Source organism: Lissotriton helveticus, chromosome 3_2 (assembly GCF_964261635.1).
Source record: "Lissotriton helveticus chromosome 3_2, aLisHel1.1, whole genome shotgun sequence".
Classification (NCBI taxonomy): domain Eukaryota; kingdom Metazoa; phylum Chordata; class Amphibia; order Caudata; family Salamandridae; genus Lissotriton; species Lissotriton helveticus.
The window spans coordinates 30,295,600-30,310,881 of NC_136062.1; the positions used below are offsets into that span (position 1 = coordinate 30,295,600).

Consider the following 15,282-nt stretch of genomic DNA (forward strand, 5'->3'; position numbering starts at 1 on the left):
AAGGCCCCCACCGCAACATGGAGGGAAAAAACAAGACATACACCACAGACCCCACGAGACACTGCAGTAAAGAAACAGGGCACCCAGCGCACTACAGCACGCCAGAAAAATGTAGAAACAACATTGCACCAAAACAAATGCATGTGGAAAGCGCACGTTCACTCCAGCACCGGGGAACCAGGCGCCGAAAAACAAATGCATCATGTTACCCAAGGACACCAAACCGAGGGAACAGGCACAAACACTCAGCAATCTCCAACCACACAGACAGAAAGAGAAAAACACGAGCACATCTGCAAGGCGGGGAAAAGAACAGCCAACAGTGGGCAGGGAACAGGTAATGGCCCAGCACATCGAACACAGATGGATGAAAGGCCGAGTGGAGCCGCTGGGAATTGAACCTGAGACCAAGAACCCAACGCAGGACCCAGCAGTGGAAGCATCAGTCCACTGAGTCATCAGACCCCTAAAAAAGGAACGTCCCCCACACAGCTCTCATGGATCCACAGGGAATGAAGAAACACAGCCCCGGACCCCAGGCACAAACCCTCCATCGAGATGACAGGAATGAAGCAGAGGACACCAGAGGCGGCCCCCGAACCAGACAGCAGATGCCCCCGCATGCCAGCAACAGGAAACACACCAGCGCTGCCACCTGCGCTGTGTGGGAAGCCTTAATAGGCCTGTGGGCGTCAACAATCCACAAAGTTAAAGCACGTTCTGGTAGCGCATTGAACTGAATGCAGGGCACTCTCGCAAGTGAGAACAGTAAATCAACACAGACATCCACATGCCAATTACGTCACTGTTTCATTGAGAAATCACCGTCATGGAACGAGACTCCCAGAGTAAGAATCGCAAACACCGCAGATGACACCAGAGGCAGAGCGGGGGACCCCGCAGCCCCCCCCCCCGCCCTCCGGGGCAGGAAGAGAAGTGCAGCGAACTGAGAGCCCAAGAAGCGAGGCAAGGAGCCTGCTGCAGCCAGCGCCGGGCCCCTGAAAAAGAAAGAAAACAGGACAAGAGCGCCAGGCAGAAGAAAAAAGGGATCCCAAAATCGGGACTCACCAGGAGTGGGGGCCAACCCCAGGAACAAGGCCCCCACAGCACCGCCGAGCAGAAGTCCATCAGGAGCCCATCCAGCAAGGCAGGGCTCCCCGGCCAGGCTCGGGAAGCCCAGCCCGCGACCCGGAAGCAACCAGGAACTCCAGCACCAGCCACAAAGGGCCGGCAGGTGCAGGGTCACACAGCAAAACACCGGCTCCAGAGAAAGACTGACTCCAAGCAAGCCCGGCAGGCCAGGAGGCAGTCCAGGGAACCCCACGCCCACACAGCCAGGCAGCAGGGCGGGGGGAGAAAAGAAGCACCGCCACTCAAGCCCAGCAGGAGCAGCACCAGCACACCATCAACTCTGTCGACAGACAGAAAAAAAGAACAGGAGGTCTGCTGGGTAAGTACTGCTTATGTACTCCCAGGGGGAGGGGCAGTATTAGTGTCCCAGCATGCCTCTTGTTGTTTTTTTTTTCTGTCGGGAGATGGTCATCTCCACTTGTTTAGTATGAAGGTGTCGAGGACGGAGGGACCTGGGGGTAATAGACCGTTTGCGATTCGCAAACAGCTTGATACATCTAGGCCTAGGTGAGGTCGTTGATAGGGAGCTCTCTTACTTTCAAGCCCATTGTCTGTTTGGGTTTTTCCCCCACACAGCAAAAACCAAAGCCACTAGTAAATTTCAAGACCTAGCGTTTGTACTAGCGAAGCGCAAGAAAAAACAGGAACCGGAAAAAAGAACTCCTGAAGTGGGCAGGGTGCGAGGGACGAACACTGATGGGAGAAGCTAAAAGAGGGATGCGAAACATAGAGGTGGCCAGATACTTGGAGGCCCCAATGCATGACTTAGCACTAATATACTGATCTTACATCGCACTGCCCTACAAATGCACTCTGGTTGATTGCTGCATACACTGTTCCCGTACTCTATATCTGCACTACTACGTTGATGACTCTCGCAGGGAGGGGAGTGTAGGATACTAACTGTTATAGTTCTAACTTTAATTGACTTCTCAAATCGCTCTGACAGGTAACAACAGTAGTTACTGCGGAAGAGTTTGTAACAGATGTTCTAACCTGAACTGTTGCAATGCTGTTATTGAGAATATCAATAAAATCTGTTAAAAAAAACAACAACAAAAACATTCGATTTAAATATTTTGCACTTCATACGATTTCTTTCTTTGTGTTTTGAGGATCTGCCTGACAGTTCTGTGGCTTCATTTGAAACTTTATGTATTCTTATTTACCATTCAGATTAAAAGTATTTTGTGCACTAGATATATTTTATTACTGTATCTCTTCAATTTCGTATCTTAACTCGTTGGTAGAAGTTGTCAATCGGTGTAGCCTGTCCATGGTAGCTGTAGCACATGGTATGGAGTGTGAAGTACTCTATGGAGCAGTGTGGACCGTGCTGGAACTTGTCTCGTGCTATACATCTCAGAATGATATTGTAGAGTATAATGTGTTTCTTCGGAGGTGTTGGTTAGAGTTGAACAATTCTCCCATGACCCTTCCTTCCTTCACACACACATGACACACACACATGACACAGACTGCTCAGGGTCTCTTGGCAGGAGGGGGCAATTCCAGGCAGCTGCTGCCTGGGCGGTGGCTGGTGCTGAGATGGGTGTGTCCTTATGCCCCCTTGTCATTGGTGGGCGCGGCCGGGTGCGGACTGGTTATAAGCCAATGGCTGGGCGGTGCGCAGACAGGTTATTCCTCCTCAGAGAGCCGCACTCTACGTGCCTGGCTCGCGCTGCCTGGGACTCCCCTGAGCACGCGGCCAAACCCCGGACGACAGCACTGGAGCCCGCTCTTCCTCCAACAACATGGAGTTCGATGCCTTTAGTTGACAAGCGGCGCCCCTAAGCCTTCCCAACGCAGAGCCCGCTGTGACAGTCCCGCGCCCCGCCGCTCCTCGCAGTCACCATGAAGTTCATCGTCGGAATCGGAGGGTGAGTAAGGGGGAGGAAGGAAAGGGACAGCTGTCACACGTGCTCCAGACGGTAACAGCCCCGAATAGTAGCCCAGCGTGCTAAGAGTGACATACCACGACTGGTAGGTATGGGGAATACGTATATGCATGCAAGTAGGCAACAGTAACTTCTTCCGCTTGTGTTGCTTATTTATTTCAGTCTTTGTATAGACGCAATGCCACGTGGCCCTAGCTCTGTAAACGAATGTATGTAGGGGAGAGAACTATTATTAGCTCAACAAAGTCAACACAGCCGAAAGTAAAAATTTTGATTGAGGCTGTCGTGGCAAACACGTGGCAAACACATTGGAATGACCCTAAGGTGCGAATGACTAATGTTGACCCTGAGGCGCGCGTGACTAGCTTCAGGTGTAGGTGACTAATGGCGAACATAACAATGACTAATGGGCCAAGTGGGTTATGGGACGAGTTGTCGGGTTCCGATTGGGGGGTTACTTTTGCCGGATCCTGGTTCCGGGTCGGCTCCGAAGGGTTTGCCATCGCAGTGTGCCGACGCCGAGACGCGCTAAGCGAAGCCACCCCTTCAATGTGTGCGCTGTGCTTAGCAGCAGTGGCGTGACGCAGGCCCCTGAGGCGGAAGGGTGCCCCCAACCCTTCACGGTGGGCCATTCAGCCCAAGGTTAATGAATATCTGTGAGATATGGGAGACACTGGGGCCCCTCGTCATGTTCTGTTCGGGGGATGGGGTGGGGGGGGGGGGGGGGGGACGACTACAATCTGCATTATGTCACTGCACAGCAGTGCTGCTCTGTGTAGTAGGAAGGAGGGCGTTCGAAGTCTATTTTCCCACCTGCTCTTAACCCCCTATGTGTTACGCTCGAAGAACACACTTATAATTCCATTTGTTTGGGTTGTGTCCTGCTCTGGAGCAAATGTCACAACCGAAAGATGTGCACAGCCGGACATTTACACTAAACCAGCCCACATTGGGCAAACAAACTCTTTGTATTTCACACAAACTGGCACGAGAGAGAGCAGTTTGCTTTCCCGAGCTCTGCATCAGTTCTATGAGTATCATTACACTAATGTGTTTTCGTGGTTTTGAAAGTTCATACTGTTGTTATTTCTACTCAACTAAGGCCCCAAAAAACCCTTTAGGTTCAGGGATACCGTGGGCCCGCAGGCTTGGATTCTCCAGCCATTACAAGCTTTAGTCCTTAAAATAGGGAATAACTGCGAGGGCCCCGTAATACTGGCTAAATATATACACGTTTTCCTTATTCCAGGAACGAGTCTGATGATATTTACCGCCTGCTCTGAACGGGTGGGGCGTCGGTGGCAGAGGGAGGCTGCGGCCCTGCTGTGGTTGAGTTGTCTGTTCCTCCTGTGATGCTGGCTAGGGCTGTCTGACTTTTGGTTGAACCTGTGCCTGCAGCTTCTACCCATCTTCATTGACAGTTTTACTGGGTAGGAATACGCGCCCTTTAGAACCTGGTATGGAGTTTCTACTCCCCTGACATTTCGAGTCTGTAAATACCAGACCACTCACAATTGTGTGGATCAATAGCTGTCTGGAGATACCACTCCATGCATTCGTAACAATGGCATAAGTGAAACCAACTTTATCAACATTAGAAGAACAAAATATTGAGCCCAAACCAACAATTTATCAAATGTATTCATTACAGGCAGTTACTTGAAGCTGAGTATCTCTCTGAGTATTTTTTTTCCAGGATTAAAACTTGTTGCTAGCGTTGTAGACAAGGTGCTCTGCAACAAATTCATTTTCTTGCAGAGCTGTTGTATAAAGGATACAACCTGTGACTTGCCGGAGACAGTTAATCCTCTGCAGCTGGATACTAACCCTATTAAATATAGAATACACAGATTTGTAGCAAGAGCATTAACCAGTTAAACTATCGCACCAGTTGTATAGTTTTAGACTTCCTTAATGCACATAGATATGGCCAGTAGGGTCTTAACCGCTTACGCTTATGCTATCTGAAAATGAGGTCTCTGTTTGAAAAGAAAGTAAGCCAGAACATCTTTACTATCACTGCAAATTCTTTGTAGTCAAACTTTGTAAAAAATAATGCTTATATTTTCAAACCATATGCTATTGTCCTGGACCCCTCTCCTGACATCTCCGTTCCACTTTTGCTCCCCATCCCATTGATGGGTTCCCAGAGTGTTTAAGTCTGGCTTGACAGCACAAATGTTGCCTTATGTGATCAATAAAAAAAAGCTTTCAGACTTCTAATTGGAGAGGGGCTTAGGCTCCACTGACATGTTAGTTGCAGTGGTGCCTGGTGAGATTTGAAAGTTGTGAGGCGTAAAAGTTGCGGCTGAGTGCACTGTGGTGAGCGAGTGTAGCAAGTGAACCCGGCTGACATAAGGTGGGTTCGCGGGAGTTATCGCCTCTAGAACTTTTTGCAAAAGAGTGGGCAAATGGTACATTTTCAAGAAAATTTGAGAAAGCAAGGTTATTAAAGCAATTGTGAAAGTGTAGTTATGACATAAATAGATTTAATATGATAAAAACCTAGATAGCTGCATATTCAGTATAACCACAGAACTTCATAACAGACTTTGAGATAACAATGCAGAGTACCTCACTGATTTCTTTATATATGGATATACCTTTAGAAATCAAATGTACTGAAGCAATACAAGCTATTGGGATTTGTCAGAGTGGACACAGTGAGAGAGCAAGGAATACACATTAAGAAGTAGGGCATCCTACAAGGCACTGTACGTCTCATTGAGAACAAACAACCATAAAGTAAATATTAGGCGGATTGAAGTCAGGCATACACCAGTGATTTCAGTGTCTCTTAATATCTACAGCAGATGAGGAACAACAACTGAGCAGGTCACAAACTAGCAGCATTCAAGATATGTTAGGATTAACATATTTCACTTGAACATTAAAGTCTGGGATTCTTATAACAAGGTCTCTATAGAGAGCATTGCTAAAGCACACAGTCTTTCCTCAATCATGGTGCTCCCAGGAATGTCTTAATTCTGTTTAAAGCAGAAAAACATTGTTCCAACTATGCTGTTGTCATAGGAGTGGTAATGACTATTTTTTGTAAAGCCTCTGTCTCTGTAAGGGATTTTTCATTATTAAGTTCTGAATTAAAGTGAGCAAAGAAATGGCACCAGTGGCCTCACAATACACATGCATTGCGTACAGTACAGTTAACTCAGTTCTCAGATCCTCTTTGTTGAGCATAGGATACGTTTCCACAGACTCACTCAGTGCTTGCTCAGGGAAGGAGGTGTCATATTTTGCAAACTGATCACTTAGTAGTAAAGGAGCACTCACCAAATGCTTTGTAAAAGAAAACATTTTCTGTGCATGCACAATTGTAGTGTCACATATCTCCTTTGCAGCTCTGACTAGACTACTGACGTTTTTCCTGCAGTTTGAGAAACTAGGATCAATTAGCAGTCTGCTGTCTAAATTGTCAGTCCGTTCTCTGACTTTGTTCATGCTGGTCACAAACAGACTGGTAGCTCTTTGCACAAAGAGAGTATCTATTTCTCGTTTTTGTAACTGTAATATGTGGACACAAGGCATTATGTCATTAAATGAAAACAGAAAGAACTGAAACTCTCTGTCTTGTAGTGTTCTAGCAGAGCCACATCCCGTGGCTTTGCTAGAACACTACAAGGCATTTCAACTTTTAAATTCAAAGTCAGCATTGGCTTCTGTGGTGTCAAAACATTTCTCAAGATCAACTCTATATTTGAGTTTAGGTTGATTGTACGTATGTGAAAGTTCCATCGATTTTGGGGGTCTCCTTGGAAGCCTTTTGGCCACAATTTCCTAAAATACTTCCATTCTTTTGGGGGGACGTGAAAAGAATGCTGCCATGCCTCCTACATCTAAAAAGAAAATGTGTGGCTCAGAGATCTTTTCTACTGCTATATTAAGTTGATGGGCTTAACAGTGCACATAATGGGCATTAGGGTACACATCTCTAATACTTTTTTGACTGCACTAAAGATTCCACTCCTTACTGAAGCACTATCCTTGCTTTGTACAATGAGTTTTTGTTTTTGAGGCTGCTCTGGAAATTTCAAGCTAAGTTCACATTGTACAGCTGAAGTGCACTAGAGTCTCTTAAATGTGTGAAACCATAGAACCTCTCCACAACTTTAGTCATTGTCAAGCTACTGAAATATTAATACAGGCTGTGTTTTCGCAGTCACATCAGTGGTGTCATCAGCCTGAATAGCCACGAAGTCTGTGTTTTTTCGACTGTTGGGCAATATGGCTTCTTATAATGTTACCGCAATAAAAACAAAACGCACACAAAATAACAATACACACTAACCATAAATATTTATCAATTGATAAATTAATATTAATAATCAACTAATTATTAAGTATTTTAATTGTAAATAATTAATTAGCATTAATTGATAAACAATAATTAATTAATTATAAATAAATTACTTCCCATCCTATTCTCCTATAAACCCCACCATCCACTCCTAAAACAATTACACAATTAACATAATTAATTACAAATTAATTAATAACAATTAACAACCAATTAATACATATTTAATAATAAAATAACTCCCACAATTAACACTATAAAATATATGTTAAATAAATAAAAAATATGAATACATTTATTATAATTTAATTACTTTCCACCCTATTCCCTATAAACCCACAACCCGCTCCCATTAATTAATAATTAACAGCCAATTCATTAATAATTAATAATAAATTAATACCCACAGTTAGCACTATAAAATCTAAATTAAATAAATACTAATACATAAAAAGTAATCATTAATGTATTATCATTAAATTACTTCCCACCCTATTCCTCTATAAACCCACAACCCGCTCCAGAATAAAAAACGCAAAATTTAATTAAGATAAAATTAATAACCTCTATAAATTTAACACATATATTAAAATGCAAAACAAATTGTTATACAGAAAAAGACATTGGAATGTTGGAGCAGAAGGCTTATACCAGCCATTATAATTCTTGATCCAATTAATGTTATTCAATGAAACTCTCAACATTCAGATCTATCTTTTAATATTGATTACATAATCTAATGCCTCAAAATGATACTGATGTGCACCCACCCACTCATTATGTAGACTACATACATAGCCCTTAACTGCCATGTCAAAATCAGTTTCCTTACCTTAAACGCTGATGTTGTTGTGTTGTAGGGGGTACAAGAACAGCAAATGAGGTTTGGTCCTCTTGCTCTTCGCCTAAAAATGAGATAAAGTTTTTCAGGCTTTTCCAGATGCTGAAAAGAAAAATAGAACATACTATAGTAGTGTCAACCAAACAGATACATTATATCTCAAATCCAAGTTATTGCATACAACAATGCCTGTAAAAATAATTTTAGGTGAAAAGGGTATTCCGTTGAAAAGGCTCCCTAATTTTAGCGATGGCAAATCAATGGTAGGCATTGACAGAAGTGCTGGTTTCAATTACGCACTATTAAAATGAGAGGATTTTGTGAAGTATGCCACAATCTTGCTGTGGTACAAGAATGTTAAGAGAAAGGATATACTATCTAAGAGGAACACAAATTACAGGATCATGATGGTAAGTGGCCAACGATTTTACAATCCGACCACTCACTACAATGGGAGAGAAAAGGGATGGTTTATGTTAGAGCACTGCACTTTGTGTGAGCAATCATACGCAAATGAGCGCAAACACCGGCCTCCTTTGAGAAAAAGGAGACCTGTGTGTTAGGCTTTTGTCACACACAAACTTTATGTATAATAAAGTGACCGAAACGTTTGTTGTGAATATTACACCCCGGCCTCCTCTGCAGCTAAGGAGCACCAGCAGGCTGCATTCGATCCTAAAACGCATTGTAAGACCCACATTAGGACACTCTTGCATGAGAAATCAAACATAATCGTGCAGCAGTCAGCCTGAAATTCTCTTTAAAAAACCCTGAGCGCAGACTGCTACACATCGAGGCCTGCCGCCTGCCTGCTCACCATGTTTCAAACTAAACTGTGCACACCTTGTACGTTAAATAAGTGGTTCTTCTGTGACTGTCTCAGTTTGTTAATGTTGCAGCCATGCTTCATCCTCTCAAGTCCATTTCAGTTTTATTTTCAGTCTTTTCGTTTCCCCAGTCAACTGATGTTCAGCGCTCACCTTTTGCTGATTATGTGTTACGTACAATACTACCTCCGCATTGCTCTATGCGTTTGATGTTTTATGAATGTTAACTCAAATATGTGAAAGGGACCTACATTGCTGTAATGAGAAAGGGGATCAGATCTTTATTTATGATCGTAATGATCACACCGGTGGTCGAAGTGCATTAAAAAATTGTGGGAACTGTGATGCTGCGTGCTAGGGGGTGAGGTGAGTGAGCGTGTGGTCATGGCTACAAAAGAAAATATTCTGTAACTTTTTTCAGTCTTTACCTCACAGTAACTACATATAAAATAATGCACAGCTTAAATGAAAATTAAATGTAAGTTATGTTAATCAGTAGGAAATGCACATTACGAAACCTCTATTAGTTAGTTAAAGCACTGCATCAGAAATCCATAGAACTGAATCCTGGTTAGTGCAGTGAAGAATAGTGAGTTGCGTATATTTAGTGCTACAAGGTCTCAGTCTGACAGTAAGCACTGTTACCATGCAAGTCATCATTTTAAACTTGTATTACACACAGTATAAAATAGGCTGCCACAAAATGCACAAAAAGGTTAAAGAAAAAAACTGTTTCCAAAATATAGATTTTTTGCAAACTGAACTTAGTAGTGCAGTTTTTTTTATAATGGTCTTTTAAAAGCACACACTTCACACAGCTTAGCTTGTAGGTCCCTTACAATACCTATCATATGGAATAAATGTGACACAATGTGTGTCTTCAGGAAGGATTTTTTGGTAACTGTCTTTTAAAAGCACACACTTTACATCGTAGCTGGTAGGTCTCTTATAATACGTCTGAAAAAGAATAAACGTGTTTCTCAGGAAGCTACAAGTGATTCCATCAATCAAAGCCAAAATTACTAACAGACCAGGCACCCTTTACGTTTGCAGATTGACCAGTTGGCGTGCACATTTACATTTCTTTCCGGGCCTGGCCGTATACTTCATCTGAACAGTGGCTCGTCCTCTGCTATGTCAGAGGAGCGTCGTCCCACTGCTTTTAAGCAGTGCAACTAAAGAAAGCATAACATGATAATAACTTTGAGTTATCATTTTATGTTTCCGTGCTGCTTTGTGGGTGAGCTGCTCTTCTCTCGTAGCAGGGCAGGGGAGGATTGGTTTGCCTATTCCTAAGTGCACATGACTGTTTTGACGGGTGGGTGTCTGGGGCCAGCCAAATGGTAATGCGCACTTTGCCTGCTCTCCACGCAGGCTGAACAGCCTGCGTGGAGAACATGCTCAGGCCCCATTCCCTAGCTAAGCAGCGTAGCACGATGCTCAGACCAATCACAATCCTGCATTGCAGCATTGTGATTGCCCAGGGAAGCCTGGCTGTGCTTCCTGTTCCTGGAGTCTGGCGGAGGAGAGCATGAGTTGAGGCGCAGGAACCAGTGGCAAGGTAAGTGTTTATTAAAAAAAAAATTACATCGCCCCGCCCTCCTTGTGGCCCACCCAGGCAGCCACTGCATCTGAAGCATTTCAACTGTCATAAGGGATAGTTGTCTTTAATACAACCATACCGACAGTTGAAATGCTTCAAGTGAAGTGTAAGTAAATGTCTTTTTTACTGAAAAGTAAACAAAAAGGTTTCCCTTTTGGTAGTAGTATCACATCAAATACACTTACACCACATCCATTTACTCGTCACTAGTACTCTACTATGGCCTCAACCGTGTTGAGAAGCACTTGCAAAGAAAATATACACTACACCTTATCTCCAAATAGGGTGTTTATTTCACTCTTTTAAAAACATTCATCAGAATGTGCAAGTATAAAACGACAATATTATAAAAACAGTAAAAAACATAAGTGCAGTTCATACAATTAAAATGAAGACTAGACGCAATGGAGGAAGAATACAATGAAAAGAAAATATCAATACACAGTAGAGAAAAATGTGCCAAGACAATTAATTCTGTCTTTCTGATGTTAATTGAGGTTAACTTGGTACAACAACGGGCTGAATTTATCTTTTCTGATAGCCCCCTTCCTTTTGCTTACCATCCCAAATTTAACAATTGCTAAGGCGTCGGCGCGTCTTAGATGGTCTTAGATTATTGCAACCCCCTTCATCAGGACAGTTTGTATATACTCCTAAAAATTGATGTCACCTAATACAAATGAGATGAAACACAACATATTTTATACAACATATTTTATACCCGGTATAAAATATGTTGTGTTTCATCTCATTCAGCCCGTTGTTGTACCAAGTTAACCTCAATTAACATCAGAAAGATGTCAGCTCGTGCCCTTCAGATACCCTCCCCCCCACTTCGACTACTGCACTGGATCACACAACATTGTCCTGACTTTGAGGCCTCAGAGTTAGGACAAAGGCGACTCAAGCCTGCCTGGCCACAGAGGAGGTCACTCATGACTCAGGTGTGGTATTTTAATTTCAGGACTTTTGACAAAGTCAGGCATGTGTTTCGGAGGGAAACTAGATTTATTTACTTAAGGCCAAGGGGAAACACCAGCACACATCCCCATGTAAATAAACTATAAATACTGATGACTCTAGGCAAAAAGCAGGCATGGATATCACAGTCAGCTGAACGTGGACACTGTACGTGCATGATTCTCAGGGCCTGCACCCAGCTCACTTAAATGACTCACAGACTAGAGACATGGACACCACTCCATAAAGGGTTGTCGCGTATCGATCGGATCTACGCTTTTGTGACACAGTCACACAACAAGACTTGGAGTCAGGACAAGAATGCTAGCGACGTGACTTGAGCCTGGCCAAAGCAAAAGTCTCACCCTCACACCCTTGTAATTTTTGGCTCACGAAGAGGGGGAGAGGCACTGGCTGAGCAGCCCTGCCCGACAACGGCAGAAATGGCCAATCACTGCATGGCCTTACTATAAACCATTACAGTGACTGGTCATGATCGAGTGCAGAGCCCCCCACATCTGCTGTGCCATGCTGCCAACACCATGGGCCTAGGGCTGGCCTAGCACGTGCCTGGCAGTCAATCCCGACGCTGCTCCCATGCTGTTGCACAGCACGAGAGCAGCAACAGGACTAGCTTCATCCGTGAAACTCACCGCTCATTAGGAGACCGTGGGTTGCAGCATTGATCAACCCCCAGTCTCTAATATGTAGGTGAAGAGAGGCCTCTAGTGCGCATGTCTGGCTGGCTGGAGAAAGGTAGCCGGCCATCCCGGCATGCCACTTTGGGCCTGGCTGCCCTGCGCTTGCTTGCTCTAGTGTGTGGTATCTATCAAAATTAAACCCCGCCCACCACTGACGCCCGCGACTGAAGGCTGTCGGCTGCCTGCCGTGGGAAAGTAAATAAATGCAGATGTGGCATTTTGAGTACAAGTTTATTAGTTTATTGGTATTTATGCACATAAAACATAGGTCACAGGGGGGCAAAATATGAGTGAGGCAATGCCCCAACGCTCACATGCAGAAACCATCCCTGGGTAGTTGCTCTGAGGCCCACACTCCTGTGATCCATTCTCATGTCTCTGGCCAGGTAATGCCTTTCTTGATCGACCAAACTGGTCCAATCCTTTACCAATGCATAAAGACAAGAGATAATATTTAAGAGTGCTAGTGATATACAAAAACTACTGAGGCAATAAAAGTATAACTTAGAAAATAATATGAATATGTTCAAAGGTTCACAATTACCTCAGCGGTTATTGTATATCACTAGCACTCTTAAATATTCTCTCTTGTCTTTATGTATTGGTAAATGATTGTTTGTACAAAGTATTGTTTTTACTATAATTTTTATTTATTCAATAAACCTTTACTTGAACTTAAACTGGTCCAATCCTGATGTTGCGATATATCAAAGTGAGATATAGGCAAAGCGCCATCCTTGGCGTCCATGCCTTGTGGATGAAATATCGGGGGTAAGTACTTGGGACATTTTGGTACCTGGGTTTCTGTCCCCTTTTGGTTATCGGAAAGAATTCTTAAACTCATATCACTCTTCGTCTAGACTCCATCTTCTGGTGCTGCACTACAAGGCATCCAGGACACAGAAATCTGATTTGTGCGTTGATGAATAAGGCAATAGTGGGTCCTGTTGGGGACCCCATAAGGTCTTGTGAGGCTCCTGTAGAGCGTATTGGCTTCCCCAAGTTCTCACTATTTAGGAATAATCCTCGAGATAACAAGGTTAAGGGAACAAATGAGGGGACACCTGGTGGTTAGTACTCACCTACTTCTGGGCTCCATGCTGCAGTCAAATTCAGGACAGGGACATTTATTAGGCCTGGAAAGGACTGCTTCTGTGAATGTGTGGAGGCTGCAATATATTTGTTTCTCTAATTCCGTTTAGTAAAGCACTCAAATTGCAGGGTTATGCAAACCCCTTAGAAAACAATGCTGGGTGTAAGTCCTTGTGGCCTGTGAGACATTAAAGCAGCCTTTTCAGGAAAAAATGGAAGGGGAATTCACATTGCCCTTCTTTCTACCACTGTGTGCCTCTCCTACTCAGCACATACTCGACTCCAAAAGGAGCATGAAGATCCCAACTAGTAAAGTGTACTAGACTGGGCAAAGAAGAGAAGAGGATGGAAAATGGTAGGAAAGTATAGCAGGCAATGGCTGGCACCCTCTCCGCTCTGGTCCAACGCTGGCATCCTCACTGTATTTACGGGTTTTTTAGAATTTTAGGTGGTTCTTATTGTACTTTGCTATTTTGACAGTGCTCCTTCCAGATGGAGGGGGTGGGTATTATGAATACATTTCTGATGTCACTAATGAAATAAGTAAAAAAATTAAAATAAAGATTCTTGCACACTTAAATAATTCATCCTTGAAGGACACTAAAAAGGGTGTAAGTGATGGCTTGGGTCTGTGCTTTTTATTCTCTGTCACAATGCAGTTGTCCAGTAATGCCAGAATGCTTAAGACAATGAGACCCCTGTCCCTCCACATCTGTCAACCTTTGTTAAGGCCAAGCTCACAGCTGCTTTCCACTCAAAACGGCTATTGGGTGCCAGGGTACAGGAAGTGCATCACTCCTGTATATTTGGCATTGGAAACTGGCTGAAAAATGTGTTAGTGTCTGTAAATGTTAGTGAGTGCTCACCTACCGTTGTAGGTCTTCCCACTCAGAATGATCCACAACCTCCCTCTTTGAGTAGATATACTCACATGTAAAATTACATTATTTTTGCATTCCTTTGTGTGCAAGTGAATCAATTTACAAGAGCAAATTTACATGGTGTGAATACTAAAAGCAAAATTGCACTCATAAATGCAGTAATTTATACACCTAAGTTAAGAGTGGGCGTGAGAATATCTCTGTTAATCAGGCCTTCAGAGCTGTATTGCCTTTTTTTCCTTATTTTGGGGGTAGATGAAGTAAAAACGAAGCTGCATGCCAGCAAAGAAGTGAGGCATTCAAAGGGCAGTCAGTCATTGGCTCGCTAACATAAACATTCATGAGCATACATGTTTTTTTTAAAGTAAAATTCGTTTCCAAAACCAGAGGCAGGCTAGAGCCATGGTGTGGATGGATGAGGATGGATCGAGCAATCGAATTGTATAAAATGTTGCTGCTAACAGTTGTTTGCTTGCATTTTAAGTTCTTTAAGAGCATGAAGCAGGAATATACAGCAGATGTGGACAATTGGCCTATTTGTCAGTCGGTGTTTGATGAGATTGGGGAATGGATGCTAATAGATGTATTGCCCTCAAAATCTTAATTTTGAGGTGGGCTATTGAGAGCAGTTAACGCCCGCAGTAGAGAATTAAACCACTGATAAAATACTAATCCTAAAACGACGGCAATAGTGCCCCAGTGTGGGCAAAATAGGTACACGTTGTAGACTCCTGAAAAACAATTGATATATCTCTCCCTGTAGGGTTACCAACGGCGGGAAGACCACTCTTACAAATAAACTTATCAGCAACTTACCCAACTGTTGCGTAGTGCACCAGGATGACTTCTTTAAGGTGAGTTATTGTGATAAAATTGTGCATGCTATAACTGTACAATGCTTATAATGTTTTGCATGCCAGTGAAGCATTTCCACTTTTGTGATTAGGTAACTAGATAGAAACATTATTAAATATCAACAATATTTAGACTCTAAGGGAGTGAAAAAGACTTAATTTTCAACTCCACTGTTCAT

General features: G+C 43.3%; 1 protein-coding gene across 1 annotated transcript in view; it reads left to right on the forward strand.

Annotated features, from left to right (window-relative positions):
• Positions 1-2,766: 2,766 nt before the first annotated feature.
• Positions 2,767-15,282, forward strand: part of LOC144826440 (nicotinamide riboside kinase 2-like) — a 58,394-nt gene continuing 45,878 nt past the window's right edge. The window contains exons 1-2 of the mRNA XM_078684767.1: positions 2,767-3,011; positions 15,013-15,103. Coding sequence (XP_078540893.1) covers positions 2,986-3,011; positions 15,013-15,103 — 117 coding nt within the window. The 5' untranslated portion in view covers positions 2,767-2,985. The remainder of the gene's footprint in view (positions 3,012-15,012; positions 15,104-15,282) is intronic.